The sequence below is a fragment of the Centropristis striata genome, chromosome 4 (assembly GCF_030273125.1).
Source record: "Centropristis striata isolate RG_2023a ecotype Rhode Island chromosome 4, C.striata_1.0, whole genome shotgun sequence".
Lineage (NCBI taxonomy): Eukaryota > Metazoa > Chordata > Actinopteri > Perciformes > Serranidae > Centropristis > Centropristis striata.
This window is the reverse complement of record NC_081520.1, coordinates 35,457,031-35,483,093: the sequence shown is the minus strand read 5'-3', so window position 1 is coordinate 35,483,093 and position 26,063 is coordinate 35,457,031. Positions and strand designations below refer to the sequence as shown.

General features: G+C 38.0%; 1 protein-coding gene across 3 annotated transcripts in view; it reads right to left on the bottom strand.

Annotated features, from left to right (window-relative positions):
- Positions 1–26,063, bottom strand: part of dscamb (Down syndrome cell adhesion molecule b) — a 146,090-nt gene that overhangs the window by 49,283 nt on the left and 70,744 nt on the right. For 2 of the 3 annotated variants that reach the window (XM_059330772.1, XM_059330773.1), the window contains exons 4-8: positions 8,682–8,828; positions 6,498–6,776; positions 5,472–5,747; positions 3,449–3,745; positions 2,087–2,359 (exon numbers count right to left, since the gene is read on the bottom strand). In XM_059330772.1, coding sequence (XP_059186755.1) covers positions 2,087–2,359; positions 3,449–3,745; positions 5,472–5,747; positions 6,498–6,776; positions 8,682–8,828 — 1,272 coding nt within the window. Of the gene's footprint in view, positions 1–2,086; positions 2,360–3,448; positions 3,746–5,471; positions 5,748–6,497; positions 6,777–8,681; positions 8,829–26,063 lie in introns of those variants that run through there. The other variant, XM_059330774.1, reaches the window with a different exon arrangement.

Here is a 26,063-nt window from a genome sequence, read left to right as displayed (position 1 = left end):
AAAAAAAAACGTGTTCAGAGTCAATCTGGCTGCATAATATAACGACACAGTTACACAATAAGATCTATTCAAATTGACTGCGCTCTTTTCTCTGGGAAACCTCCAGCCATCACACAAGTCATCTGTGTTTGAGTGTCCACTGAGTTCAAATAACACTGAAATAAGCAGCACTTTAGCACCTTATTTAATTCACAACAAAGTGGAGATAATGGACTCCAGGGATCCCCAAAGACACTTCCACATTTTAAGCATGAGCAGAGTAAATTAACAAATGCACTTGCTCACTATAGCACCACTGGGAAGTGTTGCTTTATATCATCGCTCTCTCTTTAGTTCTTACTCTCTCTCCCCCTCTGTTTCCCTCGCTCCACTGGAAAGCGTAATATAGTGACAACAACCTAACACACTGTACAGAGAGAAGGAAATGGGGCATAATGGGGAAGCCCTTTTTAGTATTACCTATTACAGTTGTAAGATCTCAGCGGAGATCAGTCACTCAGCTCTAAAATATCAGCGGCACTAATGCAGTCTTCATTAGACACCCTGATGTACTGTGGAATATCAGATTAATTTAGAAGTCCGGTGAGATTGATGGCATATGATATAGCTGTCTGCCTTTCTGTGTGAGTGGGTCCTTTTTTATTTATGTATCTACTGATGGGCTTTTACACCAAGGCAATTCTTAGATGCACATGTAGACAAAGAAATGCCTCAGAATAAATTCCATATAAACCATCTATCACATTCGGCTTCACTCGAAAATTTTGCATTGGAACACTGTAGACAGGGATGCCCACTGCAGACAAAATTAAGGGCACCACTATCAATAGAGAAGAACATAAGTTATCGCTCTATGCTGATGATGTGTGGCTCTTCTTAGAGGAACCTGCGATCACGATACCCTGTCTCAAAGATCTTATTTTCCAGTACAGATATTATTCAGGATATGAAGTCAACTTGATGAATCTTTTCCTAGGACTCTGCATTTTATATATGCCTTTCTGATTTCAGGCACATCATATGATATTTAAACATTTTATTGCCCTTATACTAAATGATAGATGAATGAATAGAAGTCAAGACCATGAATGGAACCTGAAATTGAAAAAAACAACACACACATGATTGCATACAGACAAAGACTCCTGGAAGTCAGAGTGCCTGGGCAAGAAATAGTCCAACACATAACCCCCCTAAAGCCAGAGCATGTTGTTTGTGAGTTTTAGAGTTGCTAGTAGGCAGAGTGTCCGGCCTCTATGCTAAGCAAAGCTAAAGGCTACTAGCTGTTGGCCTATACTCAGTGGTGGAAAGTAACTAAATACATTTTCTCAAGTACTGTATTTAAGTACAATTTTGAGGTACTTGAGTACTTTACTTGAGCATTTTATGTAACTTTTTACTTCTACTCCACTACATTTTTAGTATTAGTACTAGTATTTAGTAATATTGTACTATTGAACTATTGAACTCCACTACACTTAGCTGACAGCTTTAGTTACTTCAAGATTAGGTTGATATTTAACAGGAAAACATGATCAATTTAAAGTGATTAGAATATATAAAACAATCTGAGTGGGTCCATTCTGCATAATAAGTACATTTACTTTTGATACTTTAAATACATTTTGATGCTGATACTTTTTACTTTTACTTTAGTAAGTTTTGAATGCAGGATTTTTACTTGTATTGGAGTAATTTCACAGTGTGGCATTAGTACTTTTACTTAAGCAAAGGATCGGAATACTTTTTCCACCACTGCCTATACTTGACAGAAAGATATTGATTTTCTGATTTGGCTCTCAGCTAGAGAGCAAATTGTTGACCTATTCCTTTAACAAAAACAACCAGATGTGATGACAAAATCAAGAGATGACGTCCACAGCTCTGCATTGCTAATTCGATAAAAACAGAACATTGTAGTGACTTTTTTCGATTTAAAAGCTTCATAAATAACAACACTGAATCTGTATACTGTTCCAGTGTTAATCTATCTGTCTCAAGCTGTAAAACAATGCAGGGCTTCAAAAAAAAACATCTCAAGGTTGAGCTTCAACCAACTTTGTCAACACAACTCAACAGGACTTACCTCTCACACGAACATGGACGCTCTGGGAGTCCATCTTGTTGGGTTGGACCATCACCTTGCAGTTATACTCGCCCGCGTCCACCTGCTGCACGTTGGTCAGCTTCAGTGTGCCGTTGTTCTCAAACGCTCGCTGTCGGTGGTTGAACGGCAGCAGGGCCGAGTTTTTGTACCACTTTATGGAGTAATAAGGGTAGCCGATCACACGGCAGTGAACGAACGCGTCCCGTCCAGCAATCGCTGTGATGTTTTTCATGGGTCGGATACTGGCGCGACCTGAAGAGGGACAGAGAATGACAAAGGCTCCTCTATAAAGACATTCGGTGGATAGTGATATCAAATCACGAGAGCTTTATTTTTGGTGTTTTTGTAAATAAAACTAGATTCCTGACTCATGACTTTCCAAATGTATGCAGTATTTAAACAAGGTAAACTGCTAAACAGAGAACATAAAACAGAGAACAATTCTCTCCGCAGCTTCACGTATGGTACCTGCCACCGAAATACTTAGATATGCAAAGGAACTGTTGTTTGAAGCTTTTCCTGTTTGTTTTAACACGAGATCTTCGGCTTAACTCTCAGCAGAAGGCGACGAAATGACAAGCAGATTAAAGTGTGCTAACCATCTGAAGCAAAACAGAGCATTTAGATAACACTGTGCTACTGATACTTATAACTCCGCTCTCGCTGCTCACCCACATAACAGTAATACATTCTGTGTCTCATAAAATGGAAACAGAGTAATCGCTTTAACATCTGATCGTGAAGAGTTGAATTGGCTGCTTGAGTAAACACACGCAGACACAGACACACATGAACACTCGCTCACACACACGAGCAAACCACAGATAAATTTATTCATGCAAACAGAAGAAATATATTTTTCTTCCGGCTATTTACAAACCAGCCCATTTTGGAACCCAATATCCAGATACGCTTATGTGCAGCAAACCAGGATAATTCATTTGACCTAAAAATACAGGCATGTAGGAAAAGCACAGTAATAATTTGGAGAGAGAAAGACAAGGCTACAATATTAGAAAATTACACAACGAGCTAAAAAAAGGAAGTAACCCAAAAAAGAACCCAAAACTGGAGGCAAAATCAACCAATGGAGTAACCCCCAAAAGGAAACGTAAAAGAATTAAAAAATCACTGACAGCAAATCATTATAAGAGCAGAGAAACCCCAGAAAATCCTCATTAATTTTGAATTTTCTGAGCCAAACAACAACTAGAGCTTATGTACTGCAGGTGCCAGACAGCCAGCTGGACAGAGAGACACAGATGGACGTACAGAGAGACATACAGAGAGACAGACAGGTATGTGTATTGTTGTTCTTGGAGGAGCTGATTTGACAAGCACCTCTTACGTTTATTCGAGCCTGGTGGTACACGACCCCGGCCGAGTTGCTGCACGTGCACCGGTACACCCCGCCGTCCTGCACCTGGGTGTGTGTGACGTTGAGCTGGCTGACCACGTGGCCCTCGTGGGTCTCGTAGTGGCCCAGGTGGTGGTGGCTGTCTTTGATGACGGGGTCGTCGTCCAGCGACCAGGTGCACCGGGGAGGCGGCGTGCCCTTGACGTTGCAGACCAGGAAGACGGGCTCGTTGGGGTTCACCACCTTCTCGCTAAAGGAGGAGAGGATCTTTGGAGTACCATCTGCAGTGGGGGACAAGGTGGAACAGGAATACAACGGTGAATATACGTAATAACTATGTGAAATAACTTCACACATTTTGGGTGGAGGCTTTAAATAAGTCCATCTGGGATTTCTGCCTCTCCCTACACTTTACACTATATGTTATCTTTGTCGTTTTATTTAATTCTAACTGTGAAAATAAACCTAAACCTAAACCTAAATGCCATAACACAAACGCAGTGGATTGTATTTTGACCTTACAGCAGCCTGTCAGCAGAGCCTACTGCTTTAGAAGAACTGTTTCTTTGTTTCTTTCAAATTGTTGGAGGAGTTACATTTACATTTATTGATTTGTCAGACGCTTTTGTCCAAAACAAGTTCTCTCTCTGCAAATAAAAAGTAGGTGCACTGAGTCTGCCATACGTATTGACTGCATACACTGAGTGCAAGGTTACGACTAGACCGTATGGTAAATTCTGACAAGAATCATGTTACAAAATCAGTTTCTTTTTTTTAACATCTTGGTGAGGTACGGTGCAGTGGTCTTGTTCCTCTAAGAGAGCTGCTCTTTTACAGTACTGCATTCTGTTGCACCTCCTGTATAAGTATAGTACAGTGTGTACTTTTCGAGGCGATGAGAACTGAGGAAACGTCAATGGTCAGATCAATAAGCTTTATAAAAAACCTCATCATGCTTATTATTAACATATCAGTTAAAACACGTCTGGTCTTTTTCAACACCAGATGTCTGAGAGAAGATGTGTTATTTGTTGTCAGGGGGGAAATATTAATAATAAGGCATTGACAGGAAAGGAAAATTCCAGACCTTTTATCGTGACTTGACCATTCTCTCATTACAAACTGTGATCCAGGAGCTTTTTCTCACAGACACTGAGAGCAGTTGGCTTTTGAAATGTGTACGTCTGCCGGCTGCTGCTCTCTGATAATCTAGATCTGTTCCACATGATTATAGATTATCAATATCTTCTTTTTACAGCTCTCTGGCCACTGGAGACAGTTGCCTGAGCAATGCTGCCAAGGTAAGCTATTGGATTCGAGTGTGTGTACATGTATTTTTGTACGTGTTTGTGAAGTCTGGGATGATCATTCTAATGGCGGCATGTAGCAGAGAGTCACAGCAGGATGCCATTAACACATAAATCCTGTATTGATCTCCGAGGCCTGAATGTGTTTCTGCTAACTCACTGATTATGCATAAGACAGCTGCTACAGCGTGGCTTTTTAGTCAGCATTTACAGTACAGGCCAAAAGTTTGGACACACCCATCTCATTCAATGAGTTTTTCTTTATTTTCATGACTATTTACATTGTAGATTCTCACTGAAGGCATCAAAACTATGAATAAACACATATGGAATTATGTACTTAACAAAAAAAGTGTGAAATAACTGAAAACATGTCTTGTATTTTAGATTCCTCAAAGTAGCCACCCTTTGCTTACTAGAATATAAGACATGTTTTCAGTTATTTCACACTTTTTTGTTAAGTACATAATTCCACATGTGTTCATTCATAGTTTTGATGAATTTACAATGTCAATAGTCATGAAAATAAACGAAAAAAAACATTGAATGAGAAGGTGTGTCCAAACTTTTGGCCTGTACTGTATATAAACGAACCGCGCTACAAATTAGATTACAAACGTTTTTATTTTACACCTTTGTGTTTGATGCTGTAAAAACTGGTAGCTTGATTGTTAGTTTGATTGATTTTAAAACGTTCTACCTTCGAGGATGACTTGCACAAAGTCCTGTGCGGACATCTTGCCCTTCCTGGCGAAGCACTGGTACGCTCCGCCGTCACTCTTGGACATCCCCTCCATGATGAGGTTCTCCCGGTTGAGCCCAGTGAAACGGACGTTGTTGCCAGGGTAGATGATCTCTCCGTTGCGGTACCATGACAGCTCGTACTCGTCTGAGCCGCTCACGCTACAAGACAGAGACACCTTGCTACCCACACTGCCTTTCACCTTCCGGGGGCTGACCACTGCCTTCAGGGGCTCTGAGCACACAAAAATAAGAGGAATGTTGACTTTTAATAGCAGCATTGGAACATTTGCTTTCTTTTAATGACAGTGAGGCTAATAGGAAGACAGATGAGTAGGTAGCAGAGAAAGTTCAGGTTAGATTTTAACATCAACTACTTAAGATTTCAGAGGAAAAAGTTTTAACCACTATCTCTAGATTACATCTAAAACCAATCATCGATCAACTGAGTTGGAAACTGACATAAAATTCCAATTATATTATGATTCCAATTATAATCAATTCATCATTTAAGTGTTATTTTTAAGAAAAAATGTGAAAAAAAATCCACAGGTTTTATCTTCTCAAAATGTAATATTACTAATTACAATTCTTAGTCTTTTATGAAGGGAGATTTCATATCGTTTTAGGACTCCTGGGCAAGCTTGAACTAGACCAAGCACCTTTATAAAAAATGAAACTATTAATTTAATATAATATCGTTTATGATATATTAATTTAGTTTCCTTATTTTAAGTGTCAGAAAACACTAATAAATGCCCATCGTGAGCTTCCAAATTGTTTGTTTTGTCCACCTAACATTCCACCCAAATATAATCTTTTTGCTTATTATATGAAGAAAGAGAAGCAACAAATCTTATGTATGAGAAGCAGCAAGCAGCAGCTGATTTTGCTTGCCTAAAAACGTAAAATGGCTAAGTGATAATCAAAACTATTATTACTACATAATTGTATTGATCAAGTTAGTGAAACAGATAATACATACGTTTGACATACAGGCGCCCCATGACCTCAGTGTTGCCATAACTGTTCCACACTTCACACACGTACGTCCCAGAGTCGCTGGGCTGTGTGCTCTCTATCAGCAGCCCCGTGATGGTTTGGCGGAAGCGACTGTCAGGCTCCAAAGGGCTGTTGTCCTTCAGCCAGCGGTATTTGGGCGTTGGGTAGCCTGAAGCCTTACAGGGCAGCTCCACCCGATGATTAATCATCACCTCTCGGTGGTCAAAGCCATCCAAGATGCCTGGCTCAGCATTGGTGGGGTCTGGAAGGAGCAGAGAATTTAGTGTTAATTAGTGGTGAGCCTTGCCAGGCGCTTGACAGTGTAATCCAATATTGATTCTCGGGGTCAAGATTCACTTCTATATACTGTATATTTTGCTATGTGAGGGAGAGGAGAGAGAAACAGTGTGTTCCTAAAATGTCCACCAAAATCAAATCAGAGATGGATTGCCATGGATTGATCCTTTTTTTTAAAAATCCATTTATGCATCTACATGCTAAATGCAAAATATGTTACAATGGGCCTCATTTATCAAACAATGCTACAGTATAAACCTGGCTTCCTAAAAATTACACATTTGTCTTCTGGATTTCGTTTGTCCTTGACATCACAAAATGTTTTTAATCAAAGTCGGCACATGGAGGTGGTTCAGGTGAATGGATGGGTCAAACAAACACAGGACTGTCACGCAGAATAACCATGTTCACGTCCCGTGTGGTACCTAATGTCAACATTAAGTTATTTATGTAATGAATAAACTAACTTAAACCCACAACTATTAACTTTTACTTAACATTACCATGTAGTTTTGTTGCCCAAACCTAACCAAGTCACATAACAAACATACATACAGTCATGTAAAGAAATATTAGACCACCCTTTTTTTCTTCTTGCTTTCTTGTCCATTTTAATGCCTGGTACAACTAAGGGTACATTTGTTTGGACATATATAATGATAACAACAAAAATAGCTCATAACAGTTTAATTTAAGAAATGATGTCTAGATATTTTCCATGGTTTTCTTCATAATGATTTTGGTTATTATCAAGAAAACCATGGAAAATGGCTAGATATCAGCTCTTGAATTAAACTCTTATGAGCTATTTTTGTTGTTATCATTATATTTGTCCAAACAAATGTACCCTTAGTTGTACCAGGCATTAAAATGAACAAAAATGAAAGAAAAAAAAAAGAATGGTCTAATATTTTTTTACATGACTGTAATTTAACCCAAACCACGATCTTTTAGCATTCACATTAATCCTTTTTTAAACTGTAGTTTTGCTTCAAATCACAACATTGATCTCGCGTTTAAAACTGTAGGGAAAATAAATGTAACTCAACATGTAAGTGAGCATGCAGTTCCTTGCAGTATGGAATTATTATTTTTGACAAAATACAACTGAACCTACATCACAGTACAGTTTACATTGCGCCGGTTGCTTATTTGTTACTGAATGGCCATATGTTTTAACTGCACCTGAATTTATCCATGTGGGATAATAAAGTTTATCAGTCAATAAATCAATTAAGAAGGGCTGCATAATTCATACAGTAGTAGACCTGAGAGTGGATCGGTATGCATAACTGGATTGGACTGAGTGCAAACCTGATCCCAGACCTCAACGTACCCTTTTACAAGTCTTGGAAATAATCCTGCAAATCCATCAACTTTTCTGATAAATAACTTTTGCTGTCTGCACTTCTAAAAAGCCAAATCCAACCTACAAGTGTAAGTACAGGTGCATCTCATAAATTAGAATATCATGGAAAAGTCCATTTCCAGTAGTTCAAGCCAAATAGCCCCAACCAAGTATTGAGTTATATAGATGGACAGGCCAACATTTCCATATTAAACATACTTTTTAAAATTGGTCTTTTGTAATATTACATTTTGAGACACTGAATTTTAGGTCTTCATTAAATGTAAGCCATAATCATTATAAGAAACATTATAGAAATTAAATAAATGAAGACATGGAATGTTTCATTCTGTGTTTAATTGATCTATATAATGTGTTATTTCCACCTTTTGAATTGAATTACTGACATAAATAAACTTTCTATGATATTCTGATTTATTGAGATGCATCTCTATGTGTGAGGAGGATTTCTGTCTTTATCTACAGTAAGTATGTCCATGCATGTTTGAACGCAGCACTGACCTGACACAATGAGACGCGCGCTGTTGCTCTGACGAGTCTCGCCGGTGTAGCGGTGGCGTGTGGTGCAGCGATAGTTATTCAGCCCATCCTCAGGCAGGACGTCCAGAATATACAAGGCTCCCGTGGATGTGATGAGATATCTTTGTCCTGCGGAAGATAAAAAGAGGAAACGGGAACACATGAAAGGCTGCAGTTGTGTGGTTGTTACGTAGGATCAAAACAAAACTTTAACAGTATAAAGAATTTATCCACTCTGCCACAACAGACGGATTTCTTTCTCCATAGGGTGTTTGCAGAGCGCACGACAAAACTGGAGTTTGAATCTCAGAGCACACAAAGCCTTTAGAAGCTATTCTTTATTTCTACAAGGAATGAGAGAATTTACTGGAGCAAAATGAAATAGAATGTATCTTGTGTGAATAAACAATAACTACTAGAGATTTGGTGTTGAGTGAGACTGAACGTCTTCAGCTAAATTCAGCAATATTTGGGCTACTAGTGTAAATTAGTAAAATCACCCAGATGATTGAACACAATATGTATCTACACATTTAAAAAACGCACAAACTGTCTTCAGAAATCAGATCTGCATATCAAATGTTTCTCCTCTAACAGCTTTTATTGTCTTGTCTTTGACTTCTGTCATTGCAGTAACCCCACTGGCGCCAACGTCTGGTACAGAGAGCCAATCCCTCTTTGGCTGTCACAGCCGGTTCAGTATGTACGGTAATATTATGTTAATTCTGCAGATCAAACCAGGCTGAGTGGGGTTGTCAACATCCATAAGGAAGGAAACCTTCCTCAGCGCCATCACATGAATGCCCACATTCCCATGGGAGCAGATTGATGTCAAAACTGATCGAAAAAGCAATTTACAGGAGATTGTCTTCACTGCACAGTGGTGGCCATGCTAAGACAGAGGCAGCTTAGAAGCCTTTAAGGCCCAGGCAGAAACAGCCCTGTAACACCTACAGCTTGTGTTGAGGGGTCCAGAATGAAAACATCATACAGTGACGTCACAGAGAACAGAGTTAAAAACAAAACAAAACAGAAAACAGTTTTAAGAAAGCCTACAAGTTTGCATCTCTGCCTTTTGATCATAGAGCATCACACAGCAAACAGATAGCCAATTATTGACTCATAGACTTTACTAAAATTTCTGGCTTTGCCTAACCTGCTCACTAAGATAAAAGATGATGCAAAAACCTCCTGGATGTGACAATATAATTTGTAAAGTGACAATGTTTCATGAGGGATTATTACCTGGAAGAGGTTTTTATTTCTTCCTGTGTGTGCTGTTTGACTGACAGTAAGCAGAGTGTAACATAATGTGCACATTCATATGAAAACTTGACACAATGACATAACAATTAACAGGAAAACTTTGACACAAAACAAATTGAGGCTTTGTTTTTACTGTGATGGATTATCAAGCTCGGGCAATTCATGTCTGCGAAAGTTCTCAGAATGGCAGTGAACGGCTTGCTCTGAAGCATAAAGATTATGGAGACGGTGATACACGGCACCAACGCTGCTGTAATCTGGGGTGACTCTGATTAAGGTTAGCAGAAATTCTCTCTGCATATTTGATTTTGATTGCAGCCCGTGTCTGAAGGCAGTCATATCAGCGATTTATCCAGAAGTAGAGCAAACTGCTGTGTGGGAGCAGCTAAAGCAGATTAGCGATGGGTAATTCATTTAAGTTGAAAAATGGAAGGTGTGGGTTTTCTTGTGATTTTTTCCCTAAAACAGACAGTTGACATGCACAGAGCTGTGATGCTTAGTGGACTAGCCATTAGTCGAAAAATCACAGATTATTTTGTTAATAGATTTAGTACTTTTTCATGCAAAAATGTGCTGTTTTCTGCCTCTCAAATATGAAGATGTCCTGCTTTTCTCTATCTTTATAATATTAAACTGAATATCTTCACCTTGGATTTAGAGACTGGAATGAACTGAATGAATGAATTATCTCATATATCACTATTTTCTTTCATTTTATAAAGCAAACAATTAATGGATTAATCAAGAAAACAATAGGCAGACTAATCAATACAAAAAATAATAGTTAGTTGCAGCCCTTAACATATTTGTTGTGTTCATGCTTATTTATAATGTTTTTTGAATGTCTATTTTAGTGTTTTTCGTCAAAATAGCGTCTCAAATAGACATTTTAAGATGCTATGAAAAATGCATGGACAAGCAGGTGCAGAGGTTTTTTCTTTTCTGTGCGGGTTAACAAATTAGATGCCACCTCCCTCAGGTCATGTAACATCATCCCCTATAGATCCGAGAGAAAACTACTGTTATAATTGCAGTGTTCTGCTACATTTCATGTTGCAGCGTTGTTGTGTTGAGCTACAATGTTACCAGACAGAATAACAGCACGGTCCAAACCAATTAGCTGAACAAATATTAATAAGAACGAACCTAAATGCAATTTTCATTACATTAGACTCGACACTAATGTTAACATCAAACCGCGGCATGTTTTAATATTCCACTTGAGACTAATATGTATGAAAGAGGCAAAGCATGCTTAATATGCTTACATTTTATATGCATTTTTTGATGTTTATACATGCAAAGGAAAATCAACCTTGTGGGGTTAAGCAAACAGGGGGAAGACAGAGAGAGGCGGGAGAAGAAGAAAAAAAAATCGCACAGCTATTGTAAGCGTTGACCTAGATAGAACCGACAACAGATTCCACGGATTTGATGTCCTGAAGGGGTTTCACTGGTTTACATACAGGGCTGTTAGATGGGCAACCAGCAAGTGGAATCTATAAAGAGAGGGAGGGAGGGTGTGACTGTGTACATGTACGTGTGTGTGTGTGTGTGTGTGTGTGTGTGTGTGTGTGTGTGTGTGCAGATGCCGGCAGCCATGCATGCATGCCAGTGTGCAAGACGATTGGTGGGAGGAAATCTTCTCAGAGGTTGAGAGGGCCAAATGCAAAAAAAAAAAAAAAAAGCATTACTGTTTATGATCATCGTCTTTGCTTGTTTGTTTTTTCACTGTTTCTGTAGCTACACGGCAGAGGGAGTGATTGTTTTTCATTTGATTTCTTTTTTAAAATATTTTGGTAAGGATGTGCATTTCAGTATTTATTATTAATACTTCATATATTGTAAATATCACATTTATTTTGTTACGGACGACATGTGGCTGAGATCAGCACCACAACACTAGAAATATGTTACGGATAAATAACCCTGTATCTGGAAAAAGGGAAAACCCTAAAAAATATATATTACCAAGCGGCAGCAAAAACAAAATTCAGACATCTCCTCCAAAGCTGTCCACTCCACACACACTGCCTCTTTCCCTTTTTTCTCTCCTCCCTTCTGGCTTCTCCATTTTGATTCTGTACTGGTCCTCTGAAATCTCACTGTGGAATCCATCTTGAGAGAGACAAAATGGTATTTCACTCCAGCCGCTGTGAGCTGCTGCAATTTTCTCTTCAAGCACCTCTATGCTCCTGCAATGCCTTTTAAGACGTCAGAGCTCCGTTATTGTGTTATGACAGAGTGAAGTGCAGGCAGAGGGGACGCTACAGTAGGGAGGGGATTCAAAATGAGGGCTATTGTATTGAATTGTATTTTATTGTATTTCTTCTCCGCGACACGCTCCCTTTAATTCCCTCGCTTTGTATTTAACTCGCTCACTGCTTCAGCATTTAGGAGTAATTCCCGTCCACAATGGCAGTATGTCAAGTAAGGAACTATGCACATTGTCCTTTAAATGGCAACTATAAGAACTGGTAGTGTAGTGTATCAACTGCTATGGATTAATTAAGGCAGTAATTGAGGCCTCAAATCCCAGATGCATTAAAACATCCTCTGGACAGAGATTTCTGTGTTATTCTCAGAAAGTGGAGCCCATCCCTCCATTCATTCACAGGCAATGCTACTGTAAAGTGAAAAAGTGCTCCACTCCACCACACACACTTTATCTAATCATCCCCACTTTGCCAGAGACAGAATCTAATACGAACAGCGGGCTCTCACTCTCAGCAGGCTAAATAAGCCTCGACGTACAGATGAGCTAGTGTCACAGCATCCTCGCTGCCAACAGACGCTCTGAAGTCGCTGTGATTTAAATGAGAGCCGAGCTGGTCAGATCTTAGCTGACAATCTGCGACTCGGGGACTCAAGTGAATTAGTTATAAACTGCCAATGTGTTTATTCCAATCTCGTATGCAAAATGAACATCTGTAGTCAAGTCTGGTTGTCAGTGGTGCATATTTGTGTCATATTTCCAATAATAAACCTAATTTTTAGCATGTGGAGCCACCTGGAAAAAAGACTGTGTGGGGCTGATGATCTGGCAGCATAATGAATCTGGAAATGGTTTAAAACTGTAAACTACAGAAATAATATGAGTCTACATCCTAGTGGCTTTATGAAGCTGTTAGGCTACACAGTCATACATGTAATGCTAACATACTGATGTTGATGAAAGTTTTTTACTTTATTATTATTATTATTATGGAACTTTCTTATCAAGATTATCATTATTACCATCATTTACCTATTTATTTAATTATTTATTTCCCTTGAACATACCTGCACATCCTCTGGTCAAAGATAAAAATATATTAATTTATGATTAACTATCACTTATGCCACTGTTTTTCAAAGCAAGGGGGTAAACTTGGGAGCGTGGGAAACTTTGATATATGTATTTTTATAACAGAAGACACTGAATGTCATGAATAGGCCGAACAAAAGAGACACATTCGAAAAAAAATTACGTTTACTGTTAATATTACTAAACAAATAATGTTTAACAAAGATAAGGAAAATACAATAATAAGCTGTATGTTTCATTTTTGATAATTGCCATTATAAATAGATGTAATTAAAAAAAATTGTACATGTATTTATTGTACTGTACTGTACTGTATTGTAAACAAAAAACATTCTGCTGTTTACATTTAGTATAAGTGAAGCTGATGGGATGTTACTAGTTTTGCAGGTATTCAGTCTTAAATTAAAGTACTGATGAATGTTAATTCTGATCAGGTGATGGCAGTTAGAGTAAAGTCACATCCAATAGTTGTTGAGACACTCCTTCAAAATAAGAGGGGAGGAAAAGTGAAAGGATTACACAAGTCCTTGGGATTACTCATCATCAGAAAATCATAAATGCTACAAAAAATGTTCCAATCCATACAGTAGATGTTGAGAAATTTCACAAGCTCAGTCCAAAGAGTCAAAATCAGGCAACACTGACACTAAATATATGATACAAAATATGATACTATATGTGAGTACAGTTTGAATGCAAGAGGTTGAGAGTGTTTCGTACAGAGAGTGCCTCTTTTGAAAAAGGGTGAGCTGGTGAGTCAGAGTTGTTGTTTAAAGAGGGAGGTGGGACCGGCTCTCAGTACACTGTGAGTCAGACAGTGAGGAGGGACCCAGTTCTCGTCAGGTCAGCAGAGACACAAAGATGATAAATGGGCTTATGAATGTTCTAGGTCTGTGTGGTAACTTCTCTGGCCCACTTCAACTCTCCTGAGTGTCTTCAGACATTAAGTTAAAATTAAAAACAGATTGCTGTCTATCAAGGGCTTACTGCACGCTGCATATGTTGAAAAAAATGCACCACCTATCCAATTGCTTTTTTTTTTTTAGCTCAAATATTACTTAGAGCATCTACAAGGAGTTTTTAACAGGTTATGAAAGAGTCTCAATTTAATACTGATGCCTTTATATGACCTTCAGTGAGAAAACTATTTTTATAGAGTTATTCTTTATGTATGTCCTTTTCTCTGTGAAACCAGGTAAAGTTTGACAGTCCATAGTACGTTGAAAGGAAGCAGGAGGCGTTTTTTTGGCTAAATCTAAGTTAACTTTGTTTCATCCTTGTCATATTACAGTTATTAATCTTACAAATAGATACAGTACCTCGTCACTATTCATCCGACACACAATAAATTGTATCTTTGTTTTACTTGCTTCCAAAATGAATTAATGCGCTAGCCTGATTAAAGTTTTACACCATGAGACAGAGGCAGAGTAAGGTATTTTTTCCAAATACCACAATTTACAAATATCCATGACAAGGTAATACAATCAGTAGTGGAAAAAGTGTCCAGATCCCTTACTTAAGTAAAATTACTGTATAATTACTCCACTACAAGCAAAAGTCCTGAATTCAAAACTTACTGAATTAAAGTACAAAATTATCAGCATCATGTAATGTACTTAAAGTATTAAGTACTCATTTTACAGAATGGCCCCACTCAGATTGTTTAATATATTCCAAATATATTATTACATTATTGTTATTGAGGCATTTATGTAAGCGCATTAATTTAGTAAAGACAGGGCTCATTTTAACAACTTAATAAACTGTTATCAGGTTTAATTTAAAAAAATGTGTAATCATTTTTAATTGATCATGTTTTTATGTCAAATCTTGACCTGAAAAGTAACTAAAGCTATCAGCTAAATGTAGTGTAGTAAAAAGCACAATATATTATAAAATGTAGTGGAGTTAAAGTATAAAGTTACATAAAATGGAAATACTCAAGGAAAGTACAAGAACCTCAAAATTGTACTTAAGTACAGTACTCGAGTAAATGTTCTTAGTTTCATTGCACCACTGAAAACAATGAATATAGAGTTTTACATAAATATTACTATTATATTACTAAATATAGTCTTTGTACAGTTTTCAACAAATATCAAAAAAGGATTGGCGAATTGTCGCATTCTGTTTTATTTATGTTTTACACAGTGGAATCAGGGTCTGTACAGTCCTAGAGTTCTACTAAAAACGTTAAAGAGGAAACACTGCATTAACTCCTGTGTGTGAAGTAAAGGTTGTGTTCTCTGACTAATTTCTTCCTGCTCAGAGTCGGGGGTACGCTGCATCGTGAAACAGGGCTCAGAGGGCCAGACGTCTGATCACAGCTTTAATCTGAGCTGATTGAGGTCGGATCGCAGGACTGACCTCTCCTCCGCAGAGCTCCTCAGGGCTGCATGGCTGCATGCACAGAAACTGAAATGAGTACTATGACTATTCTGCAGACCAAACCAGGAGATACCTAGTGTTAACCCATCTGTCCTACTATCTAAACTACCATATATAACCAACATAATGATGCATAATAACCAGTAACCCTAAGTACTACTATGAGGTACTTGTACTTTACTTGAGTATTTCCATTTTATGCAACTTTATACTTATACTCCGTTACATTTTGAGGCAAATATTGTACTTTTTATTCCACCACATTAGCTTGTTTAGCTTTAGTTTCTTTTCAGGTCAAGATTTAACATAAAAAATAAATTTAAAGGGATTCCACTTAAGTAGTTAAAATTAGCCCTGTCTTGATAAAATTAAATGCTGCTTACAAAAATGCATCATAATATTAATCTAATAATATATTCGTAATATATAAAACAATCTGAGTGTTTTCATTCTGCATAACCAGTACTTTCACTTTTGATACTTTAAGTACATTTTGATGCTGATACTTTTGGACTTTTACTTCAGTAAGTTTTAAATGCAGACTTAGAGGCCTAGAGGTTAGGAATCGGGCTTGTAACTGGAGAGTCGCTGGTTCGAATCCCAGTACTGACAGGTCTAGGACTGAATTGCCCTTGAGCAAGGCACCTAACCCCCCCCCTCCACGGCTCCCCTGGCGCAGTAATGTGCTGCCCACTGCTCCTTGCATGGTGTGTTCACTTGTATGTAAAAAAAAAAGGATGTGTTAAATGCAGAGGTTGAATTTCCCCATTGTTGGATTAATAAAGTACTCTTCTTCTTCTTATATTTGTAGTGGAGTAATTTCACAGTGTGGTATTAGTACTTTTACTTAAGTAAGTGAAGTGAATATATCTTCCACCACTGATAATTACGCACTGCTGAAGAAACCTTCTCACACTGAACTAAAGCCTCAACCTGTAGGTGTCATACTGAGCCTCTGCACATAGCAGACCAGCAGGTATTTGCAGACACTGTGGCTCTCTCTTGGATCCATTTAATTAACATGATGACTCCAAAATCAATAGAAGACATGCTAATGGTCAAACTACTGCAACAGTCTTTAAATCAGTGGATACAACCCTCTCAGTACAGTAATGGAGCAGCAACACGATATTTAACACCAGGAGAAAGAAGAAGCAGCTTGTGAAACTAAAATATGCCGAACAGAATGGATTTTCAACACTGCTGTTAAGCAGGCAGTTTGTCATGTCTAAACTTTCAAGATGGTTCTAATAACTTGGTGGAAAAAACAATGAAAATGGATTTTGCATGAAATTCTAAGCGGTGGGAAAATAATCATGAAAACGAGAGTGTGCGAGCGGTGGATTTGTCTTGAGGCAGGAACTCTGAAGGAAAAAGAAATCAATCCTACATCATATAGCTTATGAGTTAGCAGTTAAAATATGAAGTTATTTTTATAGTGCCATCATCTGGCCAATCAGTGTGACTCAAACATACAGTACTAAAGCACAGAATAAACAAGAGGGAGCTGACTATGATTGCACCATTACAAACGCAGATTACCTTGAAAATACTTAAGCTAACACTTTTAAAAGCAGGTCAAATAAAAAAAGCCTCCAGCACCTGTAAAAGTCACCTATAAAAATCTCTTTCTCTCAATGCACCTGCTGTGTGAATAGAATTTAGGAATACAAGTAAATGACAGAGCTACCATTGAAGCCTCAGTGAAGAAGGCATCCTTGGTTCAGTGAAAGTTTTGGCATCAGAGACTCTCTGTCTCTTATTCAGCCTCAAAAACTCTCTGTGTTCCTGTTTGGCTCATTCTACTTCCTCTCCTGCTTCTTCTCTCTCCACAGCTTGGTCTCTCTCTCTTTTTCTCCCCCTCTCTGTCTCTCCCTCTGTGTCCTGAATGCTAAAACAGTGGTTGGCTGTGTCAGAACACCGCAATGAAATCCTGCAGTCTCAAACGCCCACATCGAGTAAACACCTCGATTTACCTCGACGCTGACCCCAGAGCTAGATTTCACCTTTGTTAAACATTTCGTTGTATAATATAAAATCCTTTTTAAATAGATTCATTAATAGACTATTTGAAGGTAAAAAAAAAAAAAAAAATCTACTAAATTAATCTTACAGAAATAGAGGATTTTAGTTCTAAATCAAAAATAGACCCAGATGATCATTTAATTTTGATTAAATCAACTAAAAGCAGCCACTCCCCTCAAAAAAATATAGTGGTTATATGGCACTCTATACTATGTAGCCTATCTTTTGAAAGAAGAAATTAAAATGTAAATTAGAGCCAGACCGATAAGTGATTTCTGAGACTGATGTCGATACTGATTTATAGGAGGAAAACTTCGATATGGAAACGATATGGTGGCCGGAATGAAAATAGCTCCTTTTTTATGCTACTTTGTCAAACATAAAACTATAATAAATAATATTCAACATTCTTATACATTTTTATAGGTTATGCAAACAATGTATCACATTGTCAGCTAATTCTATTGATGCTGAAAAATAAATAGGATTAAAAAAATTGCTAAATAAACATCATTACTGTCAACTGTTGGTCAATTGCTGACTATTAAAAATAAAAAAAAATAAAAAATAATAACTAACATCATTTGAAATCACACCAAGCAACATTTTCTGTGTTATATATTGTATGAAAAAGGTTTTCATAACAGCACATATACAGCATATAAACCGATACAGATAGGTCTTTGACAGGCTGATAATATATAATATTTAAAAAATTCTAATTTGATTTTTAATACTTTTTAGATTTCTACTTGTTTATATTGTAAATTGTTAATACTTTATTACATTTTACTTGTTTATTTGCTTATATTTCTACTTTATACTGCTGTTTACTATTTATTGTTTTTTGCTATCCACTTTACTGCTGTAACACTTGGAATTTCCCCTTTATGGGATTAATAAAGAAAATCTTAATCTTAATCTTAATTTTAATAATATCAGTCAACCTATATATTCGTAAAGGTATAATATGATCTTCTTCTTTAACGTATAGCACTCCTGTCCGGATTACAGTTGGCTCCTAAAAGTTATGTACTTACTTGATTCCTGTGGTCTAAAGCTAGTACCATCAGGTTGAATGTACTTATTGTAAGTCGCTTTGGACAAAAGCATCAGCTAAATGACATGTAATAATAATAATAATAATAATAATAATAATAATATATGAATATAGCATACTGATTACAAATCAGGACTTGAAAAAATATTTGAATTCAAAGTCTAATAAAATTGTTGATTTATAAAATCATGACATCCCCATTAAAGGAAAAGACTAATAAAAGCATAAACAGTAACTATAAAGCTGCCTCACCATATGATATGAAGTAACAACAAAGGGCACTTTGTGCTGAGACTTTTACATGCTGGGATGTGTAATTGCTGCCATTGAAGGGATAAGAGAGAATAAGAGACAGTCTTTCAGTGTATGATGAAAACATGCTCATTTAATTATCTAATGACAGAGAGTCACTGGAGCAGCCACAATAAATGTGCATTTAAGTATAATGATGCGTATTGTCATAAGCAGCAACCCCTCGTGTTCCTGCTAAAACAAAACACTGTTTAAAGGCCATGAGTCTGGATTCATCGCTCAAATCTTTTCTCTTAAAACAACACTCAAATGCCATGCGAGGTATTTAATTAGAATTAATTTTGTTTTTTTCAAGGGTATTTTCAAACAAGAAACTGTTCTAAAAAAAAACAAGAAAAAGGCAGGCAGAGTGAAATGCAGTGACTGTCAGTGTTAAACCGCCGTCGTTTTAAATTAAAAATGGGTTTTCATTTATCATGAATAATTTGTGTGGTGTAATCCATGCAAAAAATGTCCAACTGCCATGAGATGAACAATTCATATTTAATAAACAACTGAACAAGTGAAAGATGTCATCTTAATAAATCATGTGACCCCGTAGTACTCGCTCGCTCGCTGCTGGTCAAATTGCTACTGAATATTGAGGTATACAGATTTATTGCACACAAAGGCATGAAATCATATACAATAAAGAGAGATTCATGGATTAATATGAGAAAGAATATTAAAACTTACTTGGGGCGTTTCTGTTACATGTTTCTTTTTTATTCGATTGGAATTATGAAAATGGTAACATTAAATAAACACATGAGCTTTTATTGTAGGGACTGTATCATAGGTTGGTAGCAGTATTTTAATTTTTTCATGCATTACTGAACCCAGAAATGTGTAAAAAAGAGTGTAAAATGAGGAAAGACTCAAAGATGACAGAACTGCAATGCATATTGGCAATAACAACAACATGCACAACATGGACTCCATACAACAGTGTGCTACCACGGCAACGCTATAGGAGGAGCAGCACCTGTGTGAAAAGAAGGTTTATGTTGCGGCGGGAGAGCACCGTCGTACAAGAGTGCATGGAGAGGGGATTAATTTTACATTAATGTATAGTAGCTTGCAGAGCTTGGCTGCAGGCACGCACTCACTCACACACACACACACACACACACACACACACACACACACACACACACACACATGCATCACAAAAACTGCTGAAAAGGAGAGTCAGGTCCCAAGGTTAAAGAGTCCGGGGGTTGTTGATGTCTTTGATGAGGTTAGCAATCCAGTAATCTCTGCTGAAGCCCAGAGCCATTAAACAGCATGTTGCTAAGCAGGTCTGTGCATTGAAAAATGTCAGGACAGCAGCATGAAAACAACAACACAAGTTTAAGGTGATTTTTTTTTTAGTCAGGCAGTGGGAGAAACATGGTTAGGATTGAGCCAAACACTCGAATGAAACAAGCATCTGGTTCAGAAAATGTACTTTTTATGAGTAAAAGGTGTCCTATAGCTGTGACTCTGTTACTCTTGTGATCAAAAATGTCGCTCTATTCTTTGTCTGTTTTGTACAGTTTTCTAATAACTGATAAATAATACTTGCATGCCAAATGAAATGCTGCTGATGCTGACATCTCCAAAAAAGCCTTCCATTAAGAAAGTAGTCTCAACAGTATTTCTCTCCCATTTCAGTGTTTACTTATTTATGCAGGACTAAAGATGATGAAGGTTGTTGATTATTCACTGCATGCTGAAAAGAACAGGCTATTTCGGTTTAAATGCTATTTAGATGCTGCAAAGTTGTGCATCTTAACGTGGGGGGCCTGTGGGGATTGGCTTGCTTTTGGAGCCAGCATCATGAGGCTATTTGAGGAACTGCAGTTTTTAGTTTTAACCATGTAGTACATTGTTGAGAGTCATATTAGAGAGCCATATTTAAATCTTCTAATTCATATTGTGCAAAAGTGTTCTTAGTAGACATGTTTTCTGTCTAGAAAGAGGACAATGTTGGGGCTCGAAAGAGATCCACTACCATAGCTCTATCTACATTTTTCGTCTTCTATCTACTGATTTTTCTATCTGCTTTTTTTGAAAAGGCAAGTCTCAAGCAGGAAGAAGATATCTGCTCACACTGCACCAAGCTTTATCCTCCGGCCTTGACGCTTTGTCTCTGTCACCTTGCTACACACACATATTTCCACAGCAAAAATGACCATCTAACTAATCAAATCATTTACCTAGCATTACTGCATTATAGTCTACTGTAATTAAAAAGGAAAACATCTCTCCAACCCACAGCAGGAGAAACTGTTGTCAACTGTTGCACTCTGTGTTTGACTCTATGTCTGGAAAATTATACTCACAGATGGATAGTAAAATGAGTAATTAAATCTCGCCTTCTATTTCAACCATACTGCAGAGAGGATGTTGGCTCTGGGCTGCTCGGTTACAAGTGTGCATCTGTGTGTGTGTGTGTGTGTGTGTGTGTGCAACATGTGCAGCAGTCTGCCATCATAACCTAATTATTGCAGCAGCTTAACAACAGCAATTAGCACATTTCCATCAGACGACACTAATTTGTGAATTCCATTCCAGCACCATTCAAGACCAACACACTGAGAGAGAGAGAGAGAGAGAGAGAGAGAGAGAGAGAGAGAGAGAGAGAGAGAGAGAGACTTAATTCACTGTTGAGCTACTGGCAATGCTAAATCCATATCTATAGAGCTGTGAAAATTGCTTATGGTAATTGCAGTTATTGTAAAACTAGGCTGAAGCTTTAATGAAATTTCAAATTTTAATCATTTGTTTTTTGTATAGTCCACATTTACTGACTTCTCCCCCGAGGGACGCCATGTTTCCTCATCTGACTTCCCAATAAAATGCCTCTCCCCAACAGATAAATGGAATTGTTCCATCAAACAATGATTTCCTCTCACTCTGGGGGAAGGAGAATCCAATTTTAGCAATATTCATACCCCTAAGTGTGCAGCTTTGCACTGTTACATATTGTGATAGTATATCTGTGTGCAATTCATAATGACCATGATAATTTAGAATTAATCATTGAACTAACTTACAAATGCCCAATTCAGAAATACTCACTATAACCTGCAAAAACTGGCAGGTAAACACAGCTCGGACATATTATTATTATGATATTTGTCTTTCTGCCATTTGGTGCTGGACAAGTAGCTTAACATACATCAGTGCGATAGGAACGTCTTTGGAAAAAATGTATTTATCAATCTGATGACAAATTAGCATCTGGTGGCTAGGTCAATGGGGGAGGGGGATGGGTTCTGGTGTAGCCAGAGGATAGCCAGGCCAAGATGTCCTCCTACATAGATAATTTAGGTCCAGACAACATTTCTGTTAATCTAGATAGATATCTGCATATGAAAGATGATAAAAAAACTAAATCAACGATAACCAATGGGTTCCAATGTTGCATTTCGGCCAGTTGATCTCCACACGGACTGTTCACCTGCATGCAACCAAAGCTTCTCAATATGATTGGGTAATACTGCTTGGACTACAAACAGAAAGTATAAAGCTACCAAAACCAAAATGTTGTCTCATTGCACATATTCTGCATTCATATTCAGATATCTGCTTATAGAGATTAGTAGAAGTAATCTTAAAGAAACTTTAAGATCTTCAGCACAGACCAAATTTGCCATTTTGTAATTAATCATTGTTGCCAATGTATATCCAATCTTCACCTCTACTTATTGTTGTAGTTTGTAGTTGAAAAGTTTTAACAAGTTATTTGAACATTCTTCGGTTGCCCTTTATGACTAATGCAGGGTTTTTAAAGACTGTTCCCCTGATGCTGCAGCCCCTGTGCATCAGTCAAAAAAAGTGTTAAAGGTGGACAACTCCAGCAGTTTTTGTACATACAACTGGCTCAGAATGACGTTCTCCCTGCCTCCTTCCTCAGCCCCCTCATTTTCCCATCTCCCTGCCTTCCTCTACCCTATAACCCCCCCCTCCCCTCCTCCTTTACTTCCTACGCAGAGATGCATGTTGAGTGATAGGCCTGTGGATGAGTCTGGACAGTGCGTCTGAGGCCCTGGTTTTTAATAGGGTTCTGTTCCCAGTAATTATGCTGACACAATTTGATCAGCACGGGGCTAAGTATCTTCATCTGAGGGAGATCGGGGGGAATTAACGCTGATGTAATAAGTACAATTTGTCACTATTAAGACGGAGGTGTTGACAGGCGCTGGTGTTGTCAGGGCAACTGATGGCGCTCCCTTGCTACAGTATGTATTCTGCTGCATCCGGCGAGCCGAGCTGTCAGGCCCCCTCAATAATCGATTCCTCGGGTTGCTCTGCACAAGCTAAAGCACACATGCTATGACATACTGATATACACATACAGTATAATAAAGACAGACTGCACCTGGATGTGCTGCAGTGTTACACGCTGGCATGCAAGCACAACACAATAAACAGCACATACAAAAAAACTGTACACAAACACACAAGCTACAAACCACCAGGAAAAATGTGTGTTTTGTCCGGCAGCTCCTGGACATTAATGTCACGACTCAGAGCTGCTGCCAACAGCTCCAGCACTGAGATGTGGACTAGTGGACACTTGCAAACAACTTGCTATCCTGCTAGTCTTTGAGGATGCAGGGTAGCAAGGGTGAAAAATGCACTAATGAGACAGGACTTCAGGTCTCACTCGTTGCCGGGGAGACAACCAATGCCAAGATCTTGACCCTACAATCCATCTCCTCGAGCATTTTTCTGAGAGGAATCCACATTAGCGATTTCTACAAGGTTTTGGCTGTGCAGAGTAAGCTATACTGCTTCAGTGAAATCTCTGCTTCTGACCACAAGTGTATTTTCAGTGTAATAATGTTTGATATGCAGTAAGTATTTTAAGACTGTATGAAAAACTGAGCTGTGTGCTTTACACTATAGTGGCAAAACATAGTTTCTCTGAGCCTACAGATTTAGGCCTTCATGTGAAATATCCTGACGATGTTATTCCTGGTGTTGTTCTGTAATAGCGAGTGTGTAAGTGAACATGTCTTTAGCAGCTACTCTGATAAGTAACTCTTATTTGTTAGCATTCAATTAAATTATAATAAACTGTCAAATTCTTACTGGGGGTTTATGTTTCACATTAACATCCCTAATACTAGTGCAAGTCTTAAGGTTAGGCATTTTTTAATTGAAGATATTTCCACATGTCACTGTGAGAAATATATATAACCCTGGTTCCAAAATAAGTTGGTACGTTGTCTAAAATGTAAATAAAACAGAATGCAATAACCCTTTGTGACATATGTTCAACAGAAAGCTGTACAAAAAGAGTAGATTTAACCTTGTAAAACAGGGATATGGTTAGATTAAAGAGCGTTTATTGTTTTATTTATGTTTTAAACAGCATCCCAAATTATTTTTATCAGGGTGGTAATAAAAGTAAGGATAGAGAATTACATTTAGTCTCTTTATGCATGTTGGCTCATGTTAATGCTATAAGTAACACCTGCAATTTTCTTATTTTCTTACAATGACATGTCAAAATGTCTGCTATGCAAAAGGCCTATTATAACTTTAAATGCCTAAATAAATGAATGAATACCTTGACTTGACATTTACAGTATTCTACTCATATTGGGAAAAAAATGGTGAAGAGCCAACATACTACATTTTTAAATCAGTACTGTTCCCTCCCTGTGATGTCTGGAGCCCTCGTCATACCCAGCCAGTCTGCCCCGAGCTACAACAATACCATCGATCCGTCCACACACTCTGCTCAAATATCTCCACCATCAAGCTGCGGGTCAATCGCCTGCAAGACCCAACACAATCTCTGACTCAATCTTCCATTATTTTCAAATCCATGTCAACAATAGATATTAGTGGAAAATAGCTTGAGTCTTCAGTGTGTAAGACGCTGTCCTGCCTGCCGTGGCATAATAGCAACACATGGGACGATCAATTATGCATCTCAGTCACTGGTCATCACAAGACAAACAAACACCAGAGCTGCATGTAACACAAAGAAGTAAACAAAACAAATTTCAAGTTATGATGCGTTCACCCTCCACTATATTGAAGCATAAGTGCCATAAAGTACCCTTAAGAACAGGACATAAATCTATGTATTGATTGTTTCACTGAGAAAAGACATGCTATCAAAAGTATCGACAGCATTTGTCATAAATTAAGCTGACATTGGAGAATATAGCATTATTGATGGCTGCCCTTTAAAAAGCTTTTGGAAAAGGTCAGCACATATGCAGTCCCGTTAACATCACAACATATGAGCTGCGATGCAAAACTGTGCTAATATTATTTTACATTTTAATCATACTGCTAATAAAATCGTTTAAAAGGGAAAGTTGCCACATTTTATGTGGGTGTCTAATCAGTGCTGACGGAAAATTAAGTTGATTGAAGCAATAAATTCTTCTTCGTGTGTGTTTTATTGGACGAGAAAGCTGAGTTTGCAGCTGCAAAATCTGTTGAACAAATGCAGTTTATTTCAGCTTGGGTTCCCTTGTAGCTAAGAGGTGTGCTCTAGATGCCGCTCAAAAGCAGAAATTCCTTGTTCTCTTCGCTTGTATTGCAAACTATTTACGTTTCCAACAGCAAAAAAATGGCATCCCAAAATATGAGTGCAGAGGATGTTGTGGATGAAGAAACATTTCACAGTGCTTTGGGTGACTCGGATATATTAATTAATTCAAGCAAGAGTATACGGCCGAAGAGAGATTCAGCAGAGAGAGGTCGGGGCTGCAGCTGTAGCAGGGAGGACACAGCGTGGGGACCCTCCAGAACCTGAGTTGCCTAGAGCAAACACAGACTGGTGGTGCATTTGCTTAAATTGCCCTCCGACGGCAGCAGCAACAGAATCATTCTGCTGTAATGAATGTCAGCGTGGGCAGTTTTTGTTGGATGCTGCTGCCCGTGTGTGTGTTACTATGCATGAAAGCTTTGCTCCTCACTTGGATGCCGGTGTGCTGGAGAACTTTCTTCAAGATCCTGAAGATAAACTGGAAAAGACAACCAAGACCAGTAGGGCTGAGAGGGTAGA